The 23,200-nt window shown below is 46.6% G+C and overlaps 1 protein-coding gene across 2 annotated transcripts; it reads right to left on the bottom strand.

The window, feature by feature from the left end:
• Positions 1-1,832: 1,832 nt before the first annotated feature.
• Batf3 (basic leucine zipper ATF-like transcription factor 3) lies at positions 1,833-14,774 on the bottom strand. 2 transcript variants are annotated; one of them, XM_042681995.1, is made up of 3 exons: positions 14,674-14,774; positions 11,639-11,749; positions 1,833-2,387 (listed from the first exon to the last, which is right to left on the bottom strand). In XM_042681995.1, exons 1-3 carry the CDS (start codon positions 14,749-14,751, stop codon positions 2,205-2,207), a joined length of 372 nt encoding a protein of 123 aa, XP_042537929.1. In that variant the 5' UTR covers positions 14,752-14,774; the 3' UTR covers positions 1,833-2,204. The 2 variants fall into 2 exon arrangements, with proteins under 2 accessions (XP_042537929.1, XP_042537930.1); XM_042681996.1 differs by having other exon boundaries at positions 11,639-11,743.
• Positions 14,775-23,200: the final 8,426 nt, after the last annotated feature.

The following is a 23,200-nucleotide window of genomic DNA, read 5'->3' as shown; positions in this document are numbered from 1 at the left end:
CTGTAGAGGGACAGAGGGTCAGAGAAGGACCAGCACACCATCAGAATAGCTAAAATTTGAAATTCAGATCAACTAGAGGGACCCAGGAGCCTCGAGATCATGAAAGTTCCACAGGATAAGCTCAAAAGCCAGTGCTCCCTGCACAGCCAGGGGAGGGCTGGAGCTGACAGATGGTAGCAGCCCAACACCTGCCTGCACAGAGACGCGCTTCCTGTGTTCATCCTCATAGCCATATGAGCCATATAGCCATATGAGCCATATAGGCTCCTAGGACCTGGCTTTGAGCCCACCCTTTGCAGACAGGCTACTTACCTGGGCGACAGTCCTGACCAGGGCCCAATTTTAGGTTGGCATTGTTCTATATTTTTCTGAGACTAGTCAGACAGGATTTGTGAAGGAAAATTGTTCCTCTTCTTATCTGCCTAAGGGAACAGATTTTGGATCAATATGATTTTGTCTTCCAATCTTATAACTTATAGCACAGACAGGTGGTCTGGAAGTGTACAGAATAGTTAAGATAAACCAACCTGTCTGCAAGGTGCCAGTGGTTCACACCTGTAATCCTAGCTACTCAGGAGACTATGATCTAAAAATTGAGGTTTAAAGCCAGCTCGGGTAGAAAACCTCATGAGACTCATCTCCAATTAAGCACCAGAAAGCTAGAAGTGGAGCTGTGGCTCAAATGGCAGAGCGCTAACTTTGAACACAAAAGCTCAAGGACAGCACCCAGGCCCTGAATTCAAGCCCCAGGACCGGCTTGAGAAAAAAAAAAAAAAAAAGCAACCTGAAATACAAAATCTTCTAGCACGGTGTGACAGTCTAGCATGGTGTGAGAGTTGGCAGAGATGGAGTAGAACACAAAGTCTAAGAGACATGTGAGTCATTTCCAGCCCACACCTTAGCAACCCATATGGATCAATGACTTCTAAAAGGCTAAGGGGGGCCTGCAGTCCCACTCCCTTATGTTCTGTCACAGTTCCCTCCAAGAGTGCCTCGTCTAACCACCATAAATGTGGCTGTGGAGAAGACCAGTAGGAGAAAGGGAAGCATCCTGAATAGACAGAAGATGACCTCTCCAGGAAGAGGAACTGATCATACACCTAACCAAGCACTCAAGAGACAAGAGAAACAAGTGTCATTTTTATTATCCAAATTCAAGAGGCATTCAAGAAATCCTGCAAAACAGCAGAACCGACTAATGTTACTGAGTTCAGTTCACTGGAGGGCAGGAAGAGTTGCTGGTGTCATCAAAGAAGGAATTCAAGGATGAACAGAGGAGACAAGTGGGAGCCACTTTATCAATGCAAAGCAAAGTGAAAATACACCCTAAGACAGGAGGGCAGGTTGGCCTTATAAGGAGCTGTTGCCGTGAGGGTCTCAGTGACCCTCATGCTTTTGGGGTCTGTAGCCATGGGTCTGGTCAGTCTTGGAAAATCTAGCTATGTGCCATTAACTCCTGAAGGCTGAAATACATATATCATCAGCTCCTCCCACACATTAGGTAGTAGAGTTCTTGCTTCAGATGGTCAGTACAAAGATTTTTATTTTCCCTGGGTTGTGGGGGATATGGGTATGCTACAGTGGTTTTCTCAGCAGTGAGGGTATAATTTTTTTTATTATTCTTAACATCCAAGAGCCGGGCGCCAGTGGTTCATACCTGTAATCCTAGCTACTCAGGAGGCTGTGATCTGAGATTGTAGTTCAAAAACAGCCCAGGCAGCAAAGTCCCCGTGAGATTCTTATCTCCAATAAACTACTAAAAACAAAAAAGCCAGAAGTGGCTCTGTGGTTCAAGTGGTAAGAGTGCTAGCCTTGAGCACAGACAGGCTCAGGGACAGCGCCCAGACCTTGAGTTCAGGCCCCAGGAATGCCAAGAAAAAAAAAAATTAAGATCCAAGCCTTGTTCTCAGCCTTCAGATCACCTAACGCTCTACATAATTCTTTCTCACTAGCTGCCAAGATGGATAAGAAGTGATTCCCGAGGATGGCCTTCCTCCTGGATGTGCCGCTCCAGGGCTCTGAGTACAGGGTTGGCAGAGCACGGTGCTGTGCTGAGGCCAGGCTGCAGAGGCCACAACTGGCTGGGTTGTTTCAGGAAGAGGTGCAGCCAGATGCCCCTGTACCCAGGTGCAGGTGGAAATCCTTTCTTTCAGGCTTGTAAAGGACCAACGCTCCTCACTCCATACAGGACAGCATCCTTGGCTTCATCGGGGCAGGCAGCTGGCCACGGGCTCTTGCAGCACCTGCATGAAGTTCATGGGGCACAGCAACAGTGGGCATATTTTCTCATGTTCCTTCAGTGCCTCGCTCAGGTGCCTCAGCTCCTCTGTCAGCTTTCCGATCTCCCTCCGCAGAAGCGTGTTTTCTTGCTCCAGGCACTCATATTCCTGTGGAAGAAAGACCATGGACAAACACATTTGTGAGATCACATTCCCGTCCTCTGACTTCTGGAAAGCTCTAACCTGCACCCCAATGCTGACCTCCTGCCTAGAAGGCTTTGCCATTACCTCTCCCATTGTGTTTATTGGCTTATGGTTTTTCTTCTCCCACAACAGAATGGTCATGAAGGCAGAGAGCACCGTACTTTGGATCTGCTTGTCTGAAGGATGATTTACATAAAATGCCATGTGTGGATATTGTCTATAATTCAATGAGTCTTGATAAATGTGTAAACCAGTTGGTTTATATAGAGTATTTCCATCACTCCAAAAAATGCCCTTGAGCCTCTTTGGGCCAGGCCCCCACCTATCCCCAACTGATGACTTGCTTCCTGAAGGTGTCTGTTGGGATCTGAACTATACCTCTAAGCACCTAGACTAGTACCTGGGATATAAAGTGTTTGTGGATTACACAAGCAAATACATGAAAACACCTCTTAATTCTCCAGTATGTAAGGGTTCACACAGGTTTGGAACTGAAAGGGATCACAGACTTCCCTTTATCCAACTCACATAGAGCAACATGATATAAACCTCTTATGTGTAATGTTAGCTCACATCTTGGGGCACGCACGCATGCCCACTTTCCAAGGACTGCCCTTGTCATTTCTGAGCTGCTCTATTAGAAAGCTCCTTTGTGTGTGGATTAAAATCTTATACCATCGCTGGGTGTCAGTGGCTCATGCCTATAATTCTAGCTACTCAGGAAGCTGAGATATGAGGATCAAGGTTCAAAGTCCATGAGACTCTGATTTCTAATTAACTACCAAATAAGCTGGAAGGAGAGTTTTGGTTTAAGTGGTAGAGAACTAACTTTGAGCACAAAAGCTCAGGGGCAGGACCCAGGTCCTGACTTCATGCCCCAAGACTGGCAGAAAAACAAATAAAAATGTCATACACTCTCATCAATTCCACCTATCTGGCTTGGTTCAACCTAAGGGAACTACATAGAAACTCCAATGCTTTTTCACTATTGTTCTCCACACCCCCCCACACACCCCCCCCCCCACACCCAGCTCTCAAGATTTGTATCCTTTACATTCAACTGTCTTAGGGCCTCTGAGTTCCTTGGTTAGGTCTTTCAGCCCCTCTAGCCTCCCGTTCACTGTCCCCAACATACATTTCAATGTGCCAGAGTTCTAAGAAAATGTCACTGCCAGAACACAGTGCATCGTTCTGGAGAGCACACAGAGGCCAATGTATGGCGCTGGCCTCTCTTGTGCTGGCCCTAAGGGTTTGTCCCTCCGCTTGCAGAATGCAAACTCCATCTACAGGTGCTGCTTTACCATCTCCATGTGGGTAATGATTCAAAGTTTAAGGGGAGGGCTTTAACTGAGTCCACCGAGTCTCACTCTGTTTACTATTTGAGTGTCAACCGTGTCACCTCATAGAGCAAGGCACCGATTCTGTGGCAGGATACTGAGCTTTGGCTCCAGAGCCATGAGGATCCCTGAGGCCTCCCACCTTCCCAAGGCATCACTATTTCCCCAGGCTCTGCTCGGAAAGTCTATGGCGCTATCCAGGCCCCTCATTTGCCTTCTCCACGGGGACTTTCTTTTCTGGGATTTATGTTTTACACATAACTGTGGGACTTTTACTGAGGTAATGGAATACAAGGGAATAAGAAGTGGGAAAAAGGGCTGGGAAGGTGGCTCAGTGGTAGAGCGCTTGCCTTGCATGCATGAGGCCCTGGGTTCGATTCCTCAGCACCACATAAGCAAAAAGAAAAAAGCCAGAAGTGGCGCTGTGGCTCTAGTGAGAGAGTGCTTGCCTTGAGCTGAAGAGCTGAAGGACAGCGTCCAGGCCCAGAGTTCAGGCCCCATGACCGGACCCCCAAAAAAAAAAAAAAAGTGGGAAAAAAAATCCCCAGGTGAAATGAATCCTACCAAAAGAAAAAGAGGAGCTGGGAGAAGAAGAGTCCAGAGATCACAGAATAGAACCAAGAGGGAGAGAAGGAAGTTCACCTCACACTGAGAAGGAACAGCTACATTTCGCCCAAACAGCAAAGTTAGCAGAGAACATTTAACTCAAGTGCTTTCTAAAGAGTTGATCCAACTCGTTCAAAACCTGTAGAGCTGAGGGAGGGTTTGAGGGTGCTGTGCTGTCACCCCAGAACTTTGCTAAACTGGCACAAAGTTCATAAAAATTCCTAATTTCAAATCTATAGAAATCAGAGGTGATGGAATTACTGCAAATCCCAATTGGAAATGAAGCTGCGTGGCTCTTACCTGAGGCAATTTTGGTAGTCCCTAGGTGAGAACTTGAGGCATTTGGTGGCCCCTGGACAGTTTGGGTAGTGGGGGAAGAGGGTAAGATTGCAGCCAGTGGGTGGAAGTGAGGGATCCTGTTCAAAGTCCTATAGTACATGGGACAGCCGCTGCCCCAACAAGGAATTAGCCAGCCCCTGTCAACAGTGCTGAAGTTGAGAAGCCTTGTTCTGGGCCTCTCTGAGAGGTTGCCTGGAGGAACACACAGCTGTCTGGGTCTTCCAGGGTCTAGGGTCCTCTAAGGAAGATGACAGGATTAGGGATGAGTGGAGGTGATGTGGGTATTAGAGAAAAGAAGTAAAAGCTTGGGTGCAAAGGAAAGGAGGGTTCAGAAAAAGTAGTCATGAGGCTGGGCTGGTGGCTCACACCTGTAATCCTAGCTACTCAGGACACTGGGATCTGGGGATTGCAGTTTCAAGCCAAATCAGGCAGACAAACCCTGAAGAGTCTCTTATCTTCAATAAAGCAGCAAGAAACCAGAAGTGGAGGTGTGGCTCAAGTGGTACAATACCAGTCTTGAGCAAAAAGCCAAGTGAGAGCTCAGTGCCCTGAGTTCAAAACCCAGTACTGGTTGGTGCTCTCTCTCTCTCTCTCTCTCTCTCTCTCTCACACACACACACACACACACACACACACACACACACACACGCACACACACAAGCCATGAGGACATAGCCATACACTGCCCCCATTTCATGTCATCTGGTGGAAACTCTGAGAGGTAGTGACACATCCAAGGTCACAAAGTACCAGCAATTTTGCTTTAGTTGGCAATATCTGGGCCCAAATTCCCCCACAGTGATTACCAGGAGAAACTAGAGGCCTTACCAAGCCCTAAAACATACTTAGCAGCAGAAAAATTATGTCACTAATAAGAGCTGTGCCAATTAGTGTCATACTCAGTTTCTAACCCCAGTGGGGAGAGCCTGAAGCATCTCATTAAACAGGCAGTATCTGATAAAAAAAAAAAAAACCTGACAACACATACCATAACCCTATTGCCCAAGTAATTCATCAGTTTGTGAAATTGGGGCTCTTGAAGCTGGCATTGCTGCTTTCCTTTTCTGACTCAAATTTCTTTCTCAGTCTGACATCTTTGGGTGTCTCATTGAACCAGCCTGACCCACTTCTTTTTTGCCACTTCTAGGTCTTGAATTCAGCCTTATGTTCTTGGTTGGCCTTTTGGCTCAAGGATGGCACTCTACCACTTGAGTCGTATCTCCACTCTCACCATTTTTTTGCTGGCTAATTGGAGGTAAGAGTGTATGGAAATTCCTGCCTGTGCCAGCTTCAAACCAACATCCTTACATCTCAGCCTCCTGAATAGCTAACATTATAGGTGTGAGCCACTGGTGCCTGGCTTTTGATCCACTTTGGAGCCACCTTTCTGTTTGCTTAGAGTTCCTGCTGTTCCCCTTTGGTTCCCATTTGTGAATAGAGTCCAGCATGCACCTGATGTTCCGAAGCAAATGGAGGTAGAAATCCCCATAATAGGTGTAAGTGTGTAGAAGAAATGAATTGGAAATCAAACACAAAGGGTTGCATATTACAGCTGTGCCAGCAACCATACCCCAGGGAAATTCTAACTTCCTTTGTTTGGCCCATCCCTTCTTGATAGGTAGATGGCTTGTATGATGGAGAACTGGGCCAAGAAACTCAGAAGAGATGGAGCTATCAGGGTGCTAGCAGTGACTGGAACCCAAGGACAAATGTATGTAAATGAAGGGAGCGGAAGAGAACAGTTGTGTTCCATACCCTCTGTGGCATTCAATAAATATAAGTAAAGAATCAGAGCTACTTTGATGTTAAGGACTTCTGCCTTATCAGTGTGGAATAGTCCTGGGGCTTGAACTCAGGGCCTGGGCACTGTCCCTGAGCTTCTTTTGCTCGAGGCTAGTGCTCTACTACTTGAGCTACCATGCCACCTGTGGCTTTTCCTGCTTACGTGGTATTGATGAATCGACCCCAGGGCTTCGTGCATGCTAGGCAAGCACTCTACCACTAAGCCACATTCCCAGCCCCTATGCAGGCTCTTTCAATAGGTCACTATCTCCAGTGAGTAGCAGGCAGCTGTGGCTACTAGGTGACTATCTTCCTGGTCCCTGGATTCCTCAGGCTGTAAAGTTTCCACACATGGTGTCATGTTCTCTCTTTCTCTATCCTAGATGTGATCCAGGAGCCCTCCAGGTCCCACCAGTTTTCGGTGAGAACCCACAGTGGTGTGCTAAATGCTCTACACTCAAGTCACAGAAGCAGAGTGAAAGTATTCTTTACCCCATTTCTTTGACCAGTCACTCCACTTCCAGTACAGAGTGTTAGTCATTCTGTGTCTTTCCACCACACCACTGCCCATGCAGAATAGAGATTTGCCCTAACTATAATGTCCTCCTGAACAAGGCCAGGAAGTAACAGAGAGGGGTTATTCTTGTGGTGCTTTCCGGTTCACAGATGACATTCATCCTCTTCTGCAGAAAGTATGGGATGTGAGTCCATCTTCCAAAGCCAGTTGCTCCCTCCCATCTTCCTCCACCCTTTCTAACCGGTGATGCTTGTATGCAGTGAGTGAGAGAATGGTGAGGGCTACAGCTCTGGGGTCTGGAAAGAGATGTAGCCAGGGTCCTGACTTCCTTAGAACTGTGTTTTTCAACAACGCTAGCTTTGCTGAGGTGATCTTCCAGTGGTGCATATCCTGACCCCGCTCACCAGCCCCACAGAGCAGGAGGAAGGCTTGGACTTCATATTTATCTGCCCCAGCTCTGGAATGGGCAACTGGTATAATTGTCTAGCAACCCAGCCACTGAACAGGATAGCCCAGGGGCTCTATGGTTCTAGGAGAGACTAAGCAGAAAGAGACACAACAACACTCCTCAATTCTATTGGTTATGCAATCTGCTCTACACCTGTATGTCCTTTGGGGACTCAGTAGTAAAGTTACATGGATACTTACATTATCACCTCTGAAAGGTAGAATCACAACCACTCAAAGATGCCTACACCCTGGAACCTGGGAAGGTGATGCCTATTTAGCAAGAGGGACTCTGCAGATAATATTAAGAGGCATAAAATGGGGGAGATTATCCTGGATTGCCCAGGCACAATGTCATCATGACAGTGCTTGTAAGTGAGAGAAGAATCTGGTGATGATGCAACCACTGCTAGAGTAACACAGCACGAGAAAGACTCAACTGCCCCTTGCTTCTTTAGAAGATGGAAGGGGCCACAAGCCAAGGAATATGGAGGCCTCCAGAAATGGAAAAACAACAACAAACAAACAAGGAAACAGATCTTTTACAGAGCATCCAAAAGGAATACAGCCCTGCTGGCACTTTGATTATTGCTTAGTGAGAAACATTTCAGATATCTGAATCCCCAAACCGTAAGATGGTAAATTTGTTAGTTTAAAGCATCAGATTTGTAGGAATTTGTTACAGCAGCAGTAGGAAGCTAGTATACTTTCTGTGAGAAATCCTATGCCTCCCAAGGACATGAATGAGGGTGTCTCTTCCATTTGTGACCCAACAGCAAAACTCTGCCCTTAAGCAGTCTTAATGCTCATGGAACATATCTATCATATCTTATTCTAGAAATGATCTTGTCCAACACAGTCACCTCTGTACATATAATCACTCAGCATTTATAACTCTTAATGCACCTGACCTGGACTGGAAACTCCTGAGAGGAAGAATCTGAGCAGCTAGCTACACCTGAAAACAGGGCCATGCACAAACCCCTCTGGGGGTTGCTGGGTGACATGAAGCTAGAATCGTAATTGCTTCAAGAGCAAGAGGGAAAGAACCAAAGAGGCAAAGGGCACAGCCAGAGACTTCTGTGGAAATTTTACAGAACTCATGAGGAAATTGGAAGGTTTTCCCTGACTCTAGAGACCCATCTCTTTCTAAGCCCCAGCCCTTCTACTTTCAGGAAAGAATCTGACATATAAATTAAGCCATGTTGTGAATTTATACCAGAGGTTCATCTCTTCCTGGACTATGTGAATTCTAATTTTTTTGTGTGTGTTTTTGTCGGTCATGGGGCTTGAACTCTGGGCTTAGGCACTATCCCTGCGCTCTTCAGCTCAAGGTGAGCGCTCTACCGCTTGAGCCACAGCTCCACTTCCAGTTTTCTGGTGGTTAGTTGGAGATAAGAGTCTCACCGACTTTTCTGCCCGGGCTGGCTTTGAACCGTGATCCTCAGATCTCAGCCTCCTCAGTAGCTAGGATTACAGGTGTGAGCCACCGGCGCTCAGCTTCTAAATGTGTTTTATGTTTGTTGTTAAAAGTTTTCAGAGGTGAGCTTCTTGCTTTCCAAATAACAACTATGACCTGCATCAAACTGCTGGCTAATTTTGCTGAGATCATTTATGGCAAGAAAGCATGGCAGAGTCAGGTGCCATACGCCTATAATCATAGGTGTTCAGGAGAATGAGATTTGAGGATCACAGTTCAAATCCAGCCCAGACAGGAAGGTTGGTAAGACTCTTTCTCTACAATTAACCAGCAAAAAGCCAGAAGTGGCTTTAGTAGTAGAGTGCTAGCCTTGAGCACAAAAGCCTAGGAACAGTGCCTAGGCCCTGAGTTCAAGCCCTAGGATTGTATCAAAAAAGAAAAGAAAGGAAAAGAAAGGGAAGGGAAGGGAAGGGAAGGGAAGGGAAGGGAAGGGAAGGGAAGGGAAGGGAAGGGAAGGGAAGGGAAGGGAAGGGAAGGGAAGGGAAGGGAAGGGAAGGGAAGGGAAGGGAAGGGAAGGGAAGGGAAGGGAAGGGAAGGGAAGGGAAGGGAGAAAAAAAGGCAGGAAGGCAAGCAGACAGGAAGGGATAGAGGAAGGGAGGGAGGGAAAGAAAGTATGGCAGGAAGCTTGGCATGGTAATTTATACCTGAAATTCCAGTTTCCTGAGAGGTAAAGACAGGGGGATCATGGTCCAAGGCTGGGGAGGAAGGAAGGAAGGAAGGAAGGAAGGAAGGGAGGGAGGGAGGGAGGGAGGGAGGGAGGGAGGGTTGGTTATACAGAGATGGCAACATGGAGGTATGACTAGTACCTTAGATAGAACCTTCAATGCTTTCAATGCCAGCTGCTAACATGGAGCAGTTCCCATATCCTTGGAGATTATGTGGATTAAGGAAAAGGGAATCACTGAGGATAAATCCCAGTGTGGTTTGAATATGTCCTTTAAAGGTCGATATACTGTAGACTTGGTCCCTAATGCAGCAGTGTTGGGAAGAGGTTATTAGATGATGAGGGCTCTGCCCCTATGGTAGGTATATTAGTCTATTCATGGATTACTAATTTGTCATGGGAGTGGCTTTTCTTCTCTGCTACTGGGGTTTGAATTCAGGGCCTCTCACTTGCTCAGTGGGTACTCTGCCACTTGAACCATGCCTCCAGTTGTTTTTGCTGGTTAACTGGAGATGGAATCTAAAGAACTTTTCTGCCAAGGTTGACCTTAAACTGTGATCCTCCAGCATGCATTTCAGGCATGAGCCAGGTGCCCAGCTGCAAGTGACTTTTTGTCCAAGCAAGCTTTCTGTTTGCTTTCTGCCTGTATGATGTCTTCCACTACACTACGGTCCAGAGGTAGCCCTCCTCATGCTGAGCATATGGTAGCATCATGCTCTTGGATTTTCCAGCCTCTAGAAACGTGAGCCCAATTATTCTTCATAAATGGTCCATCCTATGGTATTCAGCAGTGGAAGCAACAAACAGATCTCATATCAAGCTCCTGATCCAGCTAGGTCCATCCACTACATTGTGAATATAGGGAGAAGAGAAATCTCAGAGCAAACAGACTTCATTCTCTTATGAGCCTGCAGTAGACTCATCCGGAGATATATAAGCAGTGGGTGAAGATATAGGCCTAGGACATAGGGCCTACCTAGTAATCAATGTGGAAAGATCATGTTAGAACAGATGAATAGAAAAATCAACAAGGGGGCTAGGAAGGTGGCTCGTGGTAGAGTGCTTGCCTCACATGCATGAGGCCCTGGGTTCGATTCCTCAGCACCACATAAGCAGAAAAAAGCCAGAAGTAGTGCTATGGCTCCAGTGGTAGAGCGCTAGCCTTGAGCTGAATTGCTGAGGGACAGCACCCAGGCCCAGAGTTCAGGCCCCATGACCAACAAAAAATAAATATAAAAAGTAAGAAGAAAAAGAAAAATCTTCAAGGATAAGATTTTAAAAAAATAAGCCTGGTGCTGGTGGCTCACATCTGTAATCCTAGCTACTCAGGAGGCCAAGATCTGAGAATCTCGGTTCAAAGCCAGCCCAGGCAGGAAAGACCGTGAGACTCTTATCTCCAATAAACCACTAGAAAACCGGAAGTAGTGGTAGAGCGCTCGCCTTGAGCTGAACAACTTAGGGACAGCACCCAGGCCCAGAGTTCAAGCCCCATGACCGACAAAATAATAATAATAATAAAACAACTTCATCTGAAACCCTAGTCAAAAAAACAGCATTTAAGAAAACAGGCAGGTGCACACCTGTAATCTCAGCAGGTAAGGATTTTTCTACTCAGCTACATTCTCAAATGTAAGAAGAAAGGAACAGAGTTAGATATGTATAGAACTGCTGGGCACTGGTGGCTCACACCTATAATCCTGGCTACTCAGAAGGCTGAGATCTGAGGATCTCCCATCAAAGCCAGCCAGGGCAGGAAAGTCCATGAGACTCTTATCACCACCAGAAAACCAGAAGTGGCACTGTGGCTCAAGTGATAGAGCACTGCCCTTGAGGTGAAGAGCTTGGGGACAGCTCCCAAGCCCAGAGTTCAAGCCCCATGACCGGGATGGGGGTGGGGTGGCAGTGGGAGATATGCATAGAACTGAGAATGATACAGTGAAGTCATCACCCAGCGCCCACCCTCCCCATTTCACCCTCCTGTAAGGACAGAAGATGGCTTCTCCCCAAGGTGCTCACATGACTCAGCCCCAACCAGACACTCACCTCATGGAGTTTGTCAGCCTTCTGGGTCTGTTTCTTTCGACTTCTTTGAGCAGCAACTCGGTTTTTTTCTCTCCTTCGAACCTTCCTGTCATCATCCTCGGGGCTCTGGGGGAATATTTGAAGGGTGTGATGCTGAGGCCCTTCACCCTACCCGGCTCTGATGCTCACTGTTGCTACTCCAGCTCCATTTCACTTCATTCAATAGCACCTCTTCCTTCTACACCAGCAGAATAGCACCAGCAGACAGCTACCTTTTTATTTGTTTTTGCCAGTCCTGGGTCTTGAACTCAGAACCTGGGCACTGTCCCTGAGCTTCTTTTGCTCAAAGCTAGCACTCTACCATTTGAGCCATAGTGCTACTTCCGGCTTTTTCTGTGTATGTGGTACTAAGGAATTGAAGCACTCTACTATTAAGCTACACTCCTAGCCTGCCAGCTACCTTTTAAGGGGTGCTCACTACCTGCTGAGGAGTTAATCTTCCACCATCCTGAGGAATGTGTACTGTGACTACCATTTTAAAAATGAGAAATAAGAGTCAGGTTTGGTAGCTCAGGCCTGTAATACTATCTACTCAGGAGGCTGAAATCTGAGGGTTGCAGTTCAAAGCCAACCTCAGCAGGAAAGTCCGTGAGACTCCTCTCCAATTAAGCACCAAAAAAAGCCAGAAGTGGAAGTGTGGCTCAAGTAGTAGAGCACTAGCCTTGAGTGGAAAAAGCAGAACTCAGGGACAGAGCCCAGGCCCTGAGTTCAAGCCCCAGGACAGGCATACATACAGAGAGGAGGGGGGAGAGAAAATAAGAGGGCTTGGGACTTGCTCAGTGGTGGGGCACTTGTGTTGAGACCTAAATTTGATGATGCCTAGCACCAAAAAATTAAAAATTAAATATAAATATGAGGAATAAGAAACTCAGACAGGTTAAGGAACTGACGGTAGGTATCAAATCTATAAGGGGGTGAGTGGGAAGTGGAACTCAGGTCTGTTGGCTTCCAAACCAGTGTTTTTAAACCTCCACCCCACAGGGTGTGTGCCTGGAAGAGTTGTGGTGGCAAAGTCAGGGGCATCTGCTACCTGGAACTTGTCATGTGCCAGCAGTAAACCACCATGCCCTAGGAGATGCTTCTGATACTATGTGGAATCATGATTCTACGTTTATAACTAATTTTAACCACATAACCCTACAAGCCCATGGAATGATCTGGGACACCACTGAAGATGTGCTCGTTTGGATGTGTAGAACAACATGTCACTGACATTTTGCTTCAGAGGTCAGCATGAATCCAAAAGCAAAGTTATGATGTGTCTGGAGAGTGCTTAGTCATATGTGAGATTTAACCAAATATGTCAAATTCTTCAACAGGTGTAACAGGCAGGCAGGAAAAAAAAAATGTGTCTACCATAGTAAAAATGACTCACTATAGAAAACATGGGAAAGAATAGTAGTATTTGCTTTCCTGAACTCCAGGAGAAGATCTGGTGAGTGGGTACTTCTTAAAAGACTTTAAAAGAAGAGGTTCAGGGCTGGCAATATAGCTCAGTGGTAAAGTGCTTATCTTACATGCACAAGGCCCTGGGTTTGATTAGCACCAAACAAACAAACAAAAAAAAAAACCCAGAGGTTTGTTCAAGTGTTAACTTTAATGGAAAGCAAATCTTGATACCAGAAAAAAAAAGTGACAATTTCATTAATCATTTTAGGTGGTCTTATATTCCAAATAAAAAAGACACATCATCTTCCCAAGCTACTGCTGGTAAGAATTTCCAGCATATGCAACAACAAAACGGCATAAAAAGAGAACAAATAACAGCATAGCACATAGAAATGGAGACAACATTTGAGAAAAGAGGTAAGCCAGACTTTAGATGTTTGTGTATCATCTGTATCTCATTTAGTCCTTACAAAAATCCAGAGAGATAGGTGCTGATGGCTCACGCCTGTAATCCTAGCTACTCCGGAGGCTGAGACCTGAAGATCGCAGTTCGAAGCCAGCCTAGGCAGAAAAAGTCTGAGAGACTCTTATCTCCAACAAACTACTCAGAAAAAGCCAGAAGTGGTGCTGTGGCTCAAGTGGTAGAATTCTATCACTTTGAACACAAAGAAGCTCAAAGACAGTACTTAGGCCCTGAGTTCAAGCCCCAGGACTGGCCAAAAAGAAAAGAAAAGAAAAATCCAGAGAGGGTAATGTGTGTTCATTTCACACATACGAAAACTGAGGGTCAGAGAGTTTGAACACATTGCCCAAGGTTATTCAACCTGTGTGGTCAAGCCAAGACTCAAACTCAGACCAGCGCTCCCATTTCTAGGGTCACCATATGACATTCTGTGCTGGACACCAAATTGGGGGTGGGGATGGGAAGAAGAAGAAGAACCTAAAGATCCCCTTCTTGGTCTTAAACCAACTGGGTGAGAAGTTTCCAACAGGCCTCGTCTCTCCAGACAACCCAGTCTCAGGCTGCTGAGTATAGTAAATGCTGTTGGGGGCGGCTCAGGGGGCTGACTCGGTGGGGGTGCATTGCGGATGACTCACCCCCCCCCCCCATCCCAGACAGACGCGTCCGACCTTCCCCACTCGGTTGGCAGCAAGGGGGGGGGGGGGGGATGAAAGGAGGGACAGAAAGCCCTTCGGGCTGAATTTCTCCTCTCCTTCCTCCGGGTGCTCCAGCCTCGCTCGGGGTGGGGGTGGGGGGCCGGTAGGAAGGGCCATGCACACACAGGGCGGCCTTCCACAGCCTAGGGATGGAGCGCCCCATCCCCGCAGCTCAGGCCCACGTGCCGGGGTGCACCGCGGCGCCTGGTCCGGGTCAGCTCTGCGCGCCCCGGAGTCGGCCCCGCGGGCGCAGGGCCCACGGCGTGCCGGGGCTGCGCTGGCACCGCACGCGCGCGCTCGCGGGGCGGACCTGCCGGGACGCACGTCCAGGCCTCCGCCCCCGCCCGGCGGGTCCCCGGATCCTCCACCCCCGCACCCACCTCCGAGCGCGCCGGGGCGCCCAGCGAGCCCGCACGTCCGCTCCCCTCCCTGCACTCGGGTCCCACTACCTGCGGCGGCGGCTGGCTCCGGGGCGCCGCGGCGCCCCTCAGCAGGACGCTGCTGGCGGCGGGGAGCCCTTGCGACATGCCGGGCGCTGGTCCAGCCGCCCCGCCCCGTCGCGCAGCCTCGGGAGGAGCGTCCGCCCGCCCGCTGCGGCGCCCTGCGCGCGGGGGGGACTCGGCCTACGGCACCCGCATCGCGGCGCCCGGCACCTGCGGGCCCCGCGGCCCTGCGCCCCGCCCCTCACGCTTCCCGCACGCTCTCCAGGCTCCCGGGGTGCGGCGTGACAGCCCCGTCTCTCACCCCGGTACTCCGCCCCCTTACACACGCACACACACACGCGCACACACGCACACGCACCCCGTCCCCAGCGCGCCCTGCCCGCCCCCGAGCTCGCCCCGCCTCGTTTCCTCCTCTTCCCCGCCCTCTTGCTGCACCTCGGGGTCGCGAATCCCACCCCCGGGGCGGCTTTCCGGGGCGCTGCGTGGAAGTCACGTGGTGGCGCTGAAACCCCGGCGGGAACGTGAAGCCCACCCCCAAGAGACGACGCTGCGGGGCGCGGGAGGCGCCGCCACGCTCGCCGAGAGCTCGGCCGCTCCGGGCCGCTCCCGTCCCCCGGCTCGGAGCCGCGTCACGGGCCGTGGGCGCTTCCTCCGCGCCCTCGGTCCCCTGGGTGCCCCTCGCCCTCCTTCCGCCGCCGGGGCAGCGCGCGCGGCCTGCGCCCCCGAGGACAGCCCCGGGACTTTCTGCCCCGTCCCGCTGGGCTGTGGGAGGGCGGAGGCCGCTCCGGCCCCAAGGGTGAATTCCCTGAGTTGGAGGTGGGCAGAGGTGGTTGTCCCGGGCCGGGGAGCCGAAAGCGTGGTGCCCAGGCCTCCTTGAGAGCGAATCTGCCGCGTGGAGCTTCCTTCGGGGCGGATTCGGGGATTAGGTCCGCCCGACTAGACCAGATCCTTTGCTTTTGCCCAAGAGGAAGGTGACGGGTGTGCGTGTGGGGACCACGCTCACGCCGCAGTGTGAGGTCAAGATGATGGTGCCCAGGAAAGGAAACTCAAACGAGCGGTTAGCGGTGCGCGGGGTGCGGGCTGCGCGGGCTGCGCGGGCTGCGGGCGTGGGGAGAGAGAACCGCACCTCGGCGGGAGCGCTGGGACCCGGGACGGAGGTGCTCCGGGAGTTCCCGGGCCGCCGTGGGGACGGGGGACTGGCTCTTCCGATTCCCCGTCCCGCACCGACGACTCTAAACCAGGATTTAGGACCAACCCTTAGAACCGTTTCCAGAGGCGCTTTCCTGAACTCGGTCACCCGGCTGCCAGCTGGAAAGAGAGGCGATCCGGCACTGCTGCAGCGGAGGGAAGGGGGCTGGAGACGGCCTTGGGGCAGGTTGGATGCCGGCGGGCGTGGTCACGATGCCTCGTACCTACACCCGCCAGGCTGTCAGCAGAGCCTTCTGCAGTGGGCTTTCTGCCTACATTTCTCTTCTCATCTCCCTTGATCTCATCAGTCAGTGTAGCGCACGCTGCCCCACAGCTGCCCCACGGGCTCGAACTTTTCTAATCTCACTCAGTCAACAAAATACTCATTCTAAGTTGGGCGCCGGTGGCTCACGCCTGTAATCCTAGCTACTCAGGAGGCTGAGATCTGAGGATCGCGGTTCAAAGCCAGCCCAGGCAGGAAAGTCCATGAGATCCTTATCTTCAATTAATCACCAGAAAACCGTAAGTGGCGCTGTGGCTCTAGTGGTAGAGTTCTAGCCTTGAGCTGAAGGGCTGAGAGACAGTGCCCATGCCCAGAGTTCAAATCCCACGACGGACCAAAAAAAAAAAAGTAGATGAATGGATCAAGAAAATGTGGTATGTATATACAATGGAATTCTATGCCTCCATCAGAAAGAATGACATCGCCCCATTTGTTAGGAAATGGAAAGACAGGAAAAAATTAAGTGAAGCAAGCTAGGCCTAAAGAAACTTAGGTCCCATGGTTTCCCTTATTTGCAATAACTAGTACATGTGTAGGACAAGTAGAAAAGGTCAAAAGCTATGTACATATGAACAGATAAGATGATGTTAAGCGAAATGAACCCCAAGATAGGGACACAAATATTTTGTTCTTGCTTGCTATTGTTTCTAACGTGTATATATCATGTACCATGTGATTTTTTTTTGTTTCGTTTGTTCCTCCCCCACGGTATAACTACTGTTTTCACTGTATTTGATGTTGGTGCCCTGCATCTTGTCTATACACTTCTCTAATTTGGGGAGGGGGAGGGGAAGGGGAAAAGCAAAATGCTTAAATAGGGATAAAGGTTGACCCATTCTAACAATGAGATGTACAAAACACTATGTTGAAAACGAACTTTACAACTTTGTGGGGGGGTAGTTGTGGAGGTGGGAAGGAAGGGATGGTAGAGGGAAAACAAAGGAGGAGGCAACAATGCTGGATACCTTGCTCATGTAACTGTAACCCCTCTGTACAGTATTTTTACAATAAAAAACGTAGAAAAAAATTTAAAAAGAATAAAATCTGCATTTTTCACAAAAAATACTCAATACATTTATTGCAGGACATTAGCTGAGGATCTGCATTCTTGGAAATGTTAACAGGATTCAACAAAATAAGAAAACATCTGGAGCAAATGGTCATAATATTGAGAAGTTGTTTCCTTCCCACTGTTATTTATGAACAGAGAGGACAAGGTAAAACATCATGAGCCATTTCTCATGGGGACTCCCATGCCTCAGCCTGGGCATCACCACATTTCTGTTTTCCATGAGCCACTGGAGCTGTGCCTTCTGCGTCTTTCCCTTGCTTGCACAGAAGAACTTTTCGTTATTAGTTAAGTCTCGTTGCTATATAAGGGGTTCTTCCAATATATTTAAAGGAATCAGTTTACTAGTTAGTTCGCATTCAGGGAAGAGATCAGTTTCACAACAAAATGAATAGATGACTAAAGTCAGAAATAAAAATCAGGGAGACTGGTGGAATAAAAATCCTTATTACAGTCTTGGGGATATGACAAAAGGAGGATTGTCTAAGAATAGCTGTGATAAAATTTACTTTGGTAAGATCTGAAGTATAGGAAGGTGTTATGTTGTTTTAAATAGTAGTGTAACTAGAAATTTAAACAGATGGGGAAAACGCAGTGCATACAAGAAAGTGAATATTCCTATTATATAGATTCCACAGCAATAAATAAGAAAAATATCGAGACAGCCCTCTCTTACTACCTCCCCGGAAAGATAAATTGCATGTGACAATAAATTGTCATTTTCCAGTAGAAGAACGAATCAGGAAAAAAAGGATAGATAGGTAGATAGATAGATAGATAGAAACTTGAAAGAAAAATCCTTTTAAAATAATAGAAAAATACCTTCTGCAAATTGGTGCTCACTGGCCTGGTGTAAATTGGTACAAATCTATTGGAAAGCAATTTTATTGTGACTCTCAAAATTTGCCAGTTTTGACTCTGCTTTCCAATGCCTAGAAATTCATTCCACGAAGATAATCAAATAGATTCAGGAAGGAAAAAAAATACCATATTCACTAGAAGTGTTTAATGTTTGAAAATGAAAAAATTGAAAAAACAAACAACATAAGTATCCAATTATAGTTACTTGGCTTACCAAACTGTTATTGCTCTGGTGTAGAATATTGTATATCTTGTCACCTGGATGATTTACTTGATAAGAGGTAAAGTGAGAAAAAATGAAGATTAAAAGGTATAAATGCATATATAAAAATGTTCATATATTTTTAACAATTGGAAAAAGATACATCAAGCTGATAGGTTTTCTCTTGTATTGGAAAAATTATAGTTTCTTTGTCTTTTTAATTTTGGGAGAAGCTTTGTGTCTTCGAATGTTTCATACTTATAAGTAATACACTCACATTTATATTATCCCCTCCCTAATGGTAAGCTCCTTTGAAGCACAAGGACACAACTCCTCTGAGTAAGAGAAGCTCTCCTCCCAGCCTACTTTCTTGCCTATTGTAACATGTTTCAGCTCATTTTATCTGAAGGGAGGAAAGAAAATAATGGCACTTTAAATAAGAACAAATATTTCACATGTTTCCTTTTGCTCTGTGGCTTTTTTTAATTTGTATTTTTTCCCTTGAACTGACACGAAAAACGGCATGATTTGGCAATTTCCTATCAATACCACAATGACCCTGGATTACATGTTTGGGGACAGGAAGAGGAGGTAGAGGGGAGGTTTATGGCTCAGTCACCCAATATTCTGGTGATTTAGTTCACAAGAAGATAATGTTTTATCCAAACAAGTTGCTCTCATGCTGAAAAATATGCTGTGCCTCGTTCACTTTTGCTGTTCTCCCTTAGAGAACTTAGCCTTCCAGTAATTGCATTCTCAGGACTTTCCCAGAAGATGGTCCTGCAGGCTTCTGATTGGGTTGGGGAACAGAAAGCTGAAGGCAGAGATCACTGGGTTTACTGGAAGCTGCTACTGTTCTAGGCACTGGGATTCAACAGGACCCAGGAGCCACACCTCAGGGAGCTCACCTTCTAGAAGAGGGAGACAGCGTACAAGCAGAATGTACCATGTTAAGTGGTAGTAGGTCTTATGGGGAATATAAAGAAGGGAGGAGAAATAGGGACTAATGGGAGATAAAGCTTTAACTAGACCAAGGAAGTCCTCTCTGTGGGAGGTGAAGGAAGAGGGGCCATGTGAACAACTGGGAGAAGTGATCCAGGCTACACCAGCTGCAAATGCAAACGCTGTTGCACACTATGGAAGCAACCTGATCATTCCAGAAACTGAAGAAGGCTCATGTGACGGGAGCCAAGTGAGAAATCCAGTCCAATCGGAGTTTTCCCCTGCCAGCCATGAAATCAACAATACAGCATATACAATGACAAATATTCCGTAAGGAGATTTTTCTTGTTAGAAGAATGCCACATTTCATAAAATTTGAATATCATATATTAACTGCTACCTGGAAATTGCAGTATTTCAATGAGTAAGTCAGAAATTAAAGATTCCTAATTTGCATGTATGTAAAGGGCATCATCTTTTGTCTTCTCTAACTTTATTTATGTATTAAAGAACTGAAGGAAAAATACGTGAAATTGAGAAAATGTAGAAAGGAGTTAATAAGCAAGACAGCCATAGATCAATTATAGCAATGAAGTTGAGATGATGCTGCATGCAATAAAAGCTCATGCAGAGGAAGAAGGTAAATGTCCAATGGACAGGCTGCTAAATTGCTTGATGATTCAACAATAAGGCAGATAAACTGTAAAAGCCTAAGAAAAAGCATTTCCTACTGCTCTTACCTGCAATCCTGACATCAGGAAGGTTTATGCCAAATAAGACTCACCCATGACAAAGCCATTGATGACTTAGGTCAGTTCTGAGAATATTGAAGATGCATCACTAGGAAAGAAACCATGAAATGCCCTGAAAAGATACAACTCACATATTTTCTTTTTAAGTAAGAGAGTTTTATCTCACTTCTGAAAAGTTTTTCTTTTTTTGTCTCAGCAAGGCAAAATTTTCTTCTGTAGAAGGGTGCACCATCAGCCAAAAAAATCTGGCAAGCTGAAAACTCTTAAAAAATAACCAAAAACAGTGGCCTGCCATTCCCAATAAACATCTTGCGAGAGGAGAAATATTATCAGAATGTGTTTTAAATCAAATTCTCATCAATGACATGGGAAAGACAGTTGTTTTTAGTCTTTATAGAAAATAATGACAGTTCAGAATCATTGCGTTATAAAGAAGAGAACAAAGAGCAAATCACAAGTGCCTAGAAAGTTCCCTGGAAGCTGCCCCTTCGGGGGTTATGATGGGCAGTGAGATGGTGTCTGTCAACAGGGTCATGCAGTCAAGCCACACACTCCATTAATAAGATTTCCTACCAAAAGAGACAGTACACTGGAAGCTTTGAGGTTGGCCGGGCTCCCGCCTCACTCTTCTTTGCTTTCCCCCAGCATGCTAAGAGAAGTAAATCAACAGATCTGATGCATCAAGGCCCACCAGACACCGTAGCAATATTAAAACCACAGAAGGAAATTTAGATCTCAAGAAGATCCAACATGGAGGTCCAGAATAATCACTGAGGCTGCTGTTTATCATCAAAGAATTGTCCTTGCCGTAAAGCACTTCCACTTCCAAGATGACAAGTACAAAACTGTATATTAAACAACCTTAATCAGTATCCTGAGAAAATTAAATATAGAAAATGAAATATAGATGGATACTTGTATCTCCTAATTTACATATCTGTCAGCTTCTCCACAAGCTTACCAAATTTTTTGTGTTTTAAACTTATTAAAGTATATGTTTTTTAAATGTTAAAGAAAGTGCCTAGAAAGTATAAGGTGAAACATTTATAGAAGTATATCAGGAAGCTAAGAATAACAGTATTTTTCTTGATTTCTTCATGGTGGGGGATAGTCAGCTTTTAAGTGGATAATTTGTTGGTTTTGTTTCAAGAATAAAAAACATTACTTTTTAAATTCCAGCCTCATTCAGCTTTCAGTGATATTCTGAATCATAACTAGCAACTACCAGTCAGCTAATTTTATATCCCTTGGTGTATTTGATACTTAGTCATAGGTGAAATAACATCTACAGCCCATGGAAAAACATGCAGAAGAAAAAGATTTAACATTCAGCCACTCACACAGAGATAAGTACTGAAACTTTGGCAATTATTGACTTCCCACATTTTTTTTGATGGAAGTGTATGTGTGTTTATATTCATATAAATATACACTAACTTGCTCTTTCACTTAAGAATATTATAATTGCTGTGTGCTGGTGCCTCACACTTGTAATCCTGGTTACTCAGGAGGCTGAGATCTGAGGATCACAGTTCAAAATCAGCCTGTGCAGGAAAATCTGTGAGATTCTTTTCTCCCATTAACCATCATAAAACCAGAAGTGGTGCTGTGGCTCATAGTGGTATAGTGCTAGCTTGGAGCAAAAAGAGGTCAGGGGCAGCACCCAAGCCCTGAGTTCAAGCCCCACAGCTGAATAATAACAACAACAATAGAGGAGGAACAAGACAGTGGAGACAGTGGAGGAAAGGGACAATTGTGGGGAGTCTGGATTCATGCAGAGTTCTCCAAACGTACACACAAGGCTTGGCACGCTAGGCTCTCATCTCCTTATTTTGAACACTCTGCATTGCCAAATGACCTGAAAATGGACAGGAAATTGAATTGCATATGGAAATCTCATTAGCTAATTAGAACCAGAGTTCTAGGTCCAACTTCAAGGCCCTGCATCCCACTTCTGACCACTTTATACGCCAAATAAAGAGGTGAGTGGAGGTGATGGGCAGAGAAGGAAACTTGTCACTTAGCATGTGCACACTGTGGGCTGAGGCAGAGTAAGTACTTCATCACATTCAGGGAATCCTGAGGGCTTTAGATTGGAATAGAGGAAGAATTGAGGCAGCAAGCAAAACATCTGCATAACAAATTAACAATCCTGGTTAGCGTGATCTGGTTGATCATTGTTTTTGGGGGGTTTTTTGCTCTGTTTTTTTAAATTGTTATTATAAAGTTGATGTACAGAGGGGTAACCCTTATCTAAGTCAAATAAAGAATTTTTTTTGTCACCCTGGTTGGTTATTAATTACTTAAGAGGAGCAATTTGGAAAGGATGGAAAGGTAACACTGCGTGGCAGGTGGTATGTCCTTCAGACCGCTTCAGACTCTTCCTTTCCTTGGGACCTTTTTTTTTTTTCCTGTGTCAGTCATGAGACTTGATCTCTGGGCCTGGGCACTGTCCCTCAGCTCTTCAGCTCAAGGCTAGAGCTCTACCACTTGAGCTCCACTCCCAGTTTTCTGGTGATTTACTGGAGAGAAGAGTCTCATGGACTTTCCTGGCTGGGCTGGCTTTGAACCGTGATCCTCAGATCTCAGCCTCCTGGTAGCTAGGATTGCAGGCGTGAGCCACCAGCGCCTGCTACAATGCATCTTGATCAGTGTCACCCTTCCGTCATTCTCCTCATTCCCATTGATTCCATCTCACTCATCTCCAGCTACCTAGTTCCATTTTCATGTATGTGCACTGAGTATTGCGTTGTATTCTCCCCAATCATCTGCTCCCTCCCCTAGTTCTTCCTCAAACAAGACATGTTTCAGCTTTCTGGTAGTCACTTTGTTAAACTGTTCTAACACTCTGATTCCACCAGGAACACATGTGAGATATACAAATATTTCTCTCCCATGTCCCCTCTTTCTTTCCCTAGCAGACACCAATTTGTTCTCCACTTCAGTAATTTTGCCATCTCAGGAATAGTACATATAGACTGGATGCTAGTGGCTTACAGCTGTAATCCTAGTTGTTCAGGAGGCTGAGATCTGAGGCTCATGCTTCAAAGCTAGTCCTGGCAGACGTCTATGAGACTCCTCTTACCTCCAATTAGCCAGTCAAAAAAGCCATAACTGGAGGCATAGTTCAAGTGGTAAAGCACCAGCCTTCAACAACAAAAAAAAAAAGCCAAGGGAGAGCAGGAGTTCAAACCCCAGCATTTTCTCCCCCCAAGAATAATAAACAAAAAGGTACT

The sequence above is a fragment of the Dipodomys spectabilis genome, unplaced genomic scaffold (genome assembly GCF_019054845.1).
Source record: "Dipodomys spectabilis isolate Male_0828 unplaced genomic scaffold, ASM1905484v1 ptg000069l, whole genome shotgun sequence".
NCBI classification, from domain to species: Eukaryota; Metazoa; Chordata; class Mammalia; order Rodentia; family Heteromyidae; genus Dipodomys; species Dipodomys spectabilis.
Note: the sequence above shows the minus strand (reverse complement) of the source record. Positions and strands in the feature narration are given on the sequence as shown.

What these genes read in the sequence shown, in the direction of transcription:
- Batf3 (XM_042681995.1), bottom strand. Translation starts at nt 14,751, where the DNA reads ATGTCGCAAGGGCTCCCCGCCGCCAGCAGCGTCCTGCTGAGGGGCGCC. An exon ending in GGAGCCAGCCGCCGCCGCAG is followed by an intron (nt 11,750 to 14,673) that starts GTAGTGGGACCC and finishes CTTCAAATATTC; the next exon opens with CCCCAGAGCCCCGAGGATGA. An exon ending in AGGCTGACAAACTCCATGAG is followed by an intron (nt 2,388 to 11,638) that starts GTGAGTGTCTGG and finishes TTTCTTCCACAG; the next exon opens with GAATATGAGTGCCTGGAGCA.